The sequence below is a fragment of the Cibotium barometz genome, chromosome 1 (genome assembly GCF_041138505.1).
Source record: "Cibotium barometz isolate CiBa-2024 chromosome 1, ASM4113850v1, whole genome shotgun sequence".
NCBI classification, from domain to species: Eukaryota; Viridiplantae; Streptophyta; class Polypodiopsida; order Cyatheales; family Cibotiaceae; genus Cibotium; species Cibotium barometz.
In genome coordinates this window covers 79,784,403-79,790,036 of record NC_141046.1, presented here as the reverse complement: position 1 = coordinate 79,790,036, position 5,634 = coordinate 79,784,403, and the positions used below count along the sequence as shown (strand labels likewise).

The window sequence follows — 5,634 nt, the reverse complement described above, 5'->3', positions numbered from 1 at the left end:
TGTGCAAATGGCCAACCTCTTCCAAAACCTGCAAATAGAATGTCCTGAACCTAATGCAAACAAGATTCAAAACATGATTGCAAACAACAAATCCAACACTTCCAAGACTCCAAAATCATATTTCGGAGTGTGACTTCCTAATCAACACCGGGCGATATTGGTAACCCAATAGCATGGAATGGATGGAAATTGTAACTAAGCCCTTAGGCTACTCCCCAAGGGCGGCACCAAATATAAGAGCTTACCTTGCCTTTGTTGAAACATGTGCCGTTAGTAGGAGCTTTGCCGTAGAGCCGTGAAAATGCAACTTCTCGGTTGTAAGTATACTAGCCCGTCATCCGCATCCTCACTCCATTGTCACACCACATAAGAGCTTTTTTGCCTAGATGGAGACAAGACGGTTACCTTCACGAGGTTCTCACTCACAAGAGGTGAAGCGAAGAGAAGTTCATGAGATAGAGAAGTCTACAGTCAATCAAACCTATCCATGCAAGCATCCATCAATCTATGGAAGAATTCAACAAAACACAACCAAGTAAGAACGTAGGGAGAAGTGGAAGACCTCACAAGTATTTTATTGCGAAGGGAATGATTGTGTATTATTTAATGTCAAAACTAGCTTATATATATAAACGACTAGTGTTCACACTTGGCTAACCATAACTTATAAATGCTCCACAGCCAATAGGGAAGCAGAAGCAAGTAAGATAGTAGGGAGAAGTGGAAGAGCTCACAAGTATTCTATTGCAAAGAGAATGATTGTGTATTATTTAATGTCAAAACTAGCTTATATATACAAACAGCTAGTGTTCACACTTGGCCAGCCATAACTTCAAAATGCTCCACAGCCACTATTTCTAGTCTTAAGCAAGTATATACACATACATGAAGTTTACTGGTGGTGGATGGGGGGCAGGCTATCATCTTTAAAGTGGGGAAGCCCCATGTGGGCATCCTCCAAATCTGTGCCCCACCACCCTGCGGATTAAGATTCCTTCAAGCAGATCCATTGAATCATGGTGAACATGCTTCAGGAGATTAACCTCATCCCCAAAGAAAGGTGGGTACACAAAAAGAACTCTGCCCCTCACCATGGCCATCAGCACAGACCTTCCAAGTGTACATGAAGTAGCACTGAGTAAGGTTTTGTCACTGCCCAACATCACATTCAAATTTTGGAAGGCCATCTCTCATGCCGCTGTCACAGGATGAGAGCTTACAATTCTCTCATGATTTTGAGAAGGCTTCTTAATACAGGGTAAGTTGAGACTTTCTTGAGGGCACCATGCCACACAAGGGTTTCAGTTCACGAAGAGTTTGAGGTGCCACCGTTCTGTACAACAAGGCCCCAGACGACATGAAGGTGTTCCGTTCTGTACAACATGGCCCAAGACGACATGAAGGTGCCATTGTTCTGTACAACTCGGCCCCAACAGATATGCACTCACAGACATGGTGCAACAGGAGTGCTTTTTAGGGCAGCCTGCTAGTGCCTTCTCTGCTTCTTTGTGGTGAAGGCTATGAGCAACCTCCTGATAGGGGCCTAGTACAAGATTATAGAGACTTCAAGTTCCCATCTCACCTGACCCTTCATTTGCAATGGTCATTGAGATGTTCATGGACAGCTGCATCAACTGGCAGAAGTCCCATCGAGAATCTTGCTCCTCCTGCTGTGAGCATCCACACTATGGATGTCTTGTCCCCTTTCTGTTTACAGACGTTGACACAAGGAGGGTCCCCAAACACGACTACATAAACGGATTGAAGTCACAGGATAATGGAAACTTGCTCCTCCTGCTGCTGCGAGCATCCACAAAAACTTGTATTGGAGTCGTCGTTAGTTGCTAGAGTGGTGATTGCCAAACAGATTATGCTCATCCTTTCCACTTCAGAGAACCACCCCGAGGGTATAAATCACACCTCTCCTTTCTTGTTATTAATGTCTTTTGCCCATTTGTTGAAACCACCCCAACAGAAATGGTGGCCTGATTGCTAGGTTGCCAAGGGCATAGACATCACATCAATCCACTCCTGTTGTCATTGGCCTACAGGCAGCAGCTCTTCCTTAGGATTTCAGGCAATGACTTCCTTTTTTTAGGACTACATTATCAGCTTTCACAATAATGTATACAGGCCCCCAATATGCCCCACCCCAACAACACACCCCAAACATGATGTGGTATCCCTCTAAAGAGGGACAAGCCAGGGAAAAAGCAAGAAAAAAAGCCTTTCTTTTCAAGTGGTACGAGGATTGACAAGCTGTTGTATTTTGTGCCTACTAATAGGAAAGCTCTTATATTGGAAAATAGACCAAACGGCACTTGCTTTAAACTTTGGCATTTAAAGAAGTACATCTCCGATTTTTCCAAATAAGAAAAGTTTTAATCCCTTGCTGAAAGGTATGTTGAATTTTACAAGAATACCCCCAGAATAAGAACGGTGCCAAACTCTTGCAAATTCGAAATCCATTAGCCGGATCACAATATTTTAGAAATGCCAGTACAAGGCCACGTATAAAACAGCATCTTCTTTCAAGTTCCCATACCAATCAATGCCAACGACCATCTCTATGAGTTGTACTGGATCCCAGTACACAAGAATTGAGACTAGACATTGGGAGAGAGGAGCACCTGACCTCCAATCTCAAAGGTTGGTACTAGCTCCCATCACTCAGACTAGACCTTGAAAGCAAGAGGGGCCACCTGAAATATATGACACTCTCACCTGCTGATTAGTAAGGTATTAATTAGGGCTTCAAAACCCTTTTTTTTGAAACCTAGCTCAAGTTTGAATGGGCTTGGGCGCCCATACTCGCCACATGTTCCGTGCATCTTCTCTGCTCTTGAGACTCATCACATCCTTAAATAGAATCCTCCTTCTCTTTGCAGTTGCTGATTCCTTTTCATCACTTGCATTCAGATCATCTTTTGCTTTTTCTGTCAATGAAGTGCTCATCACATCACTTTGCCGGTTGCCACCTTCCATTAACTCGACTATCTCTATTAGACTCTTGACCACCACACTCATTAATGGGCGTGTTCTTGCATGTTTTCCAAGGCACTGAAGAGCTAAAGAACCAATCCTTTGGGCTTGTATCAAAGAATACTGTCCTTCTAGCCTTGGATCCATGATCCTATGGATTTTCTTGCTTGCATGGAGGTAGGGTTTCACCCAGTCAAGTAATTGCTGCTCGTTTTTTGGGCGGTTTCGATCCATAGACCTCCTTCCTGAAAGCATCTCAAGCAAAACCACCCCAAAGCTCCACACATCGCTCTTTGCTGTGAGATGACCAGTCTGAATGTACTCTGGAGCTGCATATCCTAAGGTGCCGACCACCTGCACAAACATAGATCAATAACACGACCACTCACCATGGCATAGATATGCTGAGAATGATTGCCGCTTATGAGGCCTTGCCCGTCTGATTCACATTACAATGATATTGATTCAACACAGTCGAACATTACCGCAGTTGAAACATGGGTGGCCCCCATCTCAGGGCCCTGCCTAGCTAGCCCAAAGTCTGATAGCTTTGGAGTGAAATCCTTGTCAAGCAGCACATTTGAGGCTTTGAAGTCACGAAAGATTATCTGCAGTCCATGCGAAAAGGGTTTGCAATCAAGAGTTACAGATACACGCGCATGCAATAATGTGCCAAAAGTACATGATACAGTTGCAGAAATGCCAATAAACCCCCACATCTTAAAGGCCTACCTGGATGTCATCCATCTCTTCGTGCAAGTATGCCAAACCGCGAGCAGCACCCAGCATAATAGAAAGCCTCTCATACCAAGAAAGCACTGAAGGGCCCTTTTGAAAAAGATGGTCCTCGAGGCTCCTGTTTGCCATGTATTCATACACAAGCAAGCGTTGGATACCCCGCTCGTCATCTTCGGCACAATAACCCACCAGCTTCACCAAATTTGGATGCTCTACTAGCCCAAGATATCGAACTTCTGCCATCCACTCCTTATGGCCCTGCAAAGAGCAAGGTTTAGACAGTGGGATCAATGTGTCCGGCACGTGTTTCTGCCCACACCGACCCATCCACACAGCACCACAATTTTTTTTAAAAGGGAATGAGAGCATGAAAGTGAAGTAAAATACCTGTAGCCCCTTCCTGTTGAGCTGCTTGACCGCAACCTCTCTGTCTGCTTCATTAGGGTTCTGGCGCTTGAGCACGCCTTTGTACACACAACCGAAGCCGCCCTCACCCAGCAAATTGGCACGGGAAAAGTTCTTGGTCGCGGCGCGCAGCTCGGTGTAGGGGAAAGCCCGAAGGTCAGAGGGCCTCTGGGAGGAGCTCTGTGACAAGGGTGGTGGCTGGGTGGGACAGTCGGATGTGGATTCACCGCAAGGCTCTGAGAGAATCTGTGGCTTGGTTTGGGAAGCACGTGATGACGAGGATGCTGATGTTTTCTTGCCCTCCAAGGCAGAGGACCCTTGGCTGAAAAAACCCCAAGAGAATCTGTGCCTGGAGTAGCCTGCCCTCCTTTCAGGGTAAGAGAAATAAAAGCACCTCATTATTTTGCTTTAATCTTTGGCCTGCGAAAAAGACCCCCTTTTGCTCTGTGTGAACTACTGACTGCTTGTCTATGCCTTATTTTATTTCTGCCCTTGGATTCAGCCCACAATTCAATGGTTCTGTGGTGCCTTTTACTTGTCAAGGGCAGTAAATCTAGGGCTCAAACCCTAACCAGGGAAGTTCAGGCACAAGATCACATCAATTCGTGGCTATTGGAGGGGTAGGAAGGCAAGCTTTCAAGGGTTAAGAGGGGGAGAAATAATCAGGTGGGTAAAGGCAGCTATGGGGCTAATTGGCCATGGTGGCAACGCAGAGTTGAACTTTTCCAAAGCAAGCCTGGGAAAGCTCTGTGACATTTAATGAACTGCAGATCACAAGAAGGAGGGTGTGTGCTAAATGCCTGCTCATTCCTGGAGAGCGAGAGAGAGAGAGAGAGAGAGAAAGACGGAGCCGTGAATTTCCAATTACAATCGGTTAATATAGAAAACGCCCAAAAAAAAATTCTACATATTTTATATTTTGTTTGATCTACGTAGACTGAGTCCAACTTACAACAACAGAGGCTTCTAATATACCATTTTGTCATCTGATCCGATCTCACAATAATAAATCTGCAGTACCATCATCCATGTGGCATGTTGTCCTGCATATCTTCTGTTGCATGCCACCAATAAACAAACGTTTTTTTTATTGGCAAAATAAAGTCAAAGGTAGTCAAGTTTCAACCTCCTTAGTCTTAAAAACTGGTGCGTGAAAAAAAAATGTTTGTTTCAACCTTTAAATTTAAAGGGAATGCTTAGGTTTAACCTAGATTTAGATTTGAAAACCATCAAACATCATACAAATGTCTGGATTTATAACTAAAATATACAAATTTCATCCTTTAAAATTAAAAGTGAGCAGAGAAATGCTTTTGTCATTAGCTTTGCCGTCTCGATCGTGAGAACGGTTTCGCTACTTCCTTAAGGCATGACCTCGGAAGACCTGACAGTGACCAAGAACTCCCGAAGGAGCCCCGGTATTGTGGGACTTGCCGTTGGGCTCACCCACTAAAAACTCTGCAAACCCGGCGGGTTTGCGGAGAGGAATTGCCCTACCCATAATTGGGC

General features: G+C 44.7%; 1 protein-coding gene across 1 annotated transcript; it reads right to left on the bottom strand.

Moving 5' to 3' along the window:
- Positions 1 to 739: 739 nt before the first annotated feature.
- LOC147642477 (serine/threonine-protein kinase PCRK1-like) lies at positions 740 to 5,070 on the bottom strand. Its single transcript, XM_086806908.1, has 4 exons — positions 4,108 to 5,070; positions 3,715 to 3,978; positions 3,468 to 3,590; positions 740 to 3,336 (listed from the first exon to the last, which is right to left on the bottom strand). The coding sequence occupies exons 1-4, from the start codon at positions 4,522 to 4,524 to the stop codon at positions 2,782 to 2,784; spliced, it is 1,359 nt and encodes a 452-aa protein (XP_086663034.1). The 5' UTR covers positions 4,525 to 5,070; the 3' UTR covers positions 740 to 2,781.
- Between the last annotated feature and the right edge of the window lie 564 nt (positions 5,071 to 5,634).

Excerpts from the sequence above, each read along its gene's own strand:
- LOC147642477 (XM_086806908.1), bottom strand. The coding sequence starts at position 4,524 with ATGAGGTGCTTTTATTTCTCTTACCCTGAAAGGAGGGCAGGCTACTCC. Across the intron at positions 3,979-4,107 it reads TCAACAGGAAGGGGCTACAG|GGCCATAAGGAGTGGATGGC; the intron begins GTATTTTACTTC and ends TGCTCTTTGCAG. Across the intron at positions 3,591-3,714 it reads AAGAGATGGATGACATCCAG|ATAATCTTTCGTGACTTCAA; the intron begins GTAGGCCTTTAA and ends CATGGACTGCAG.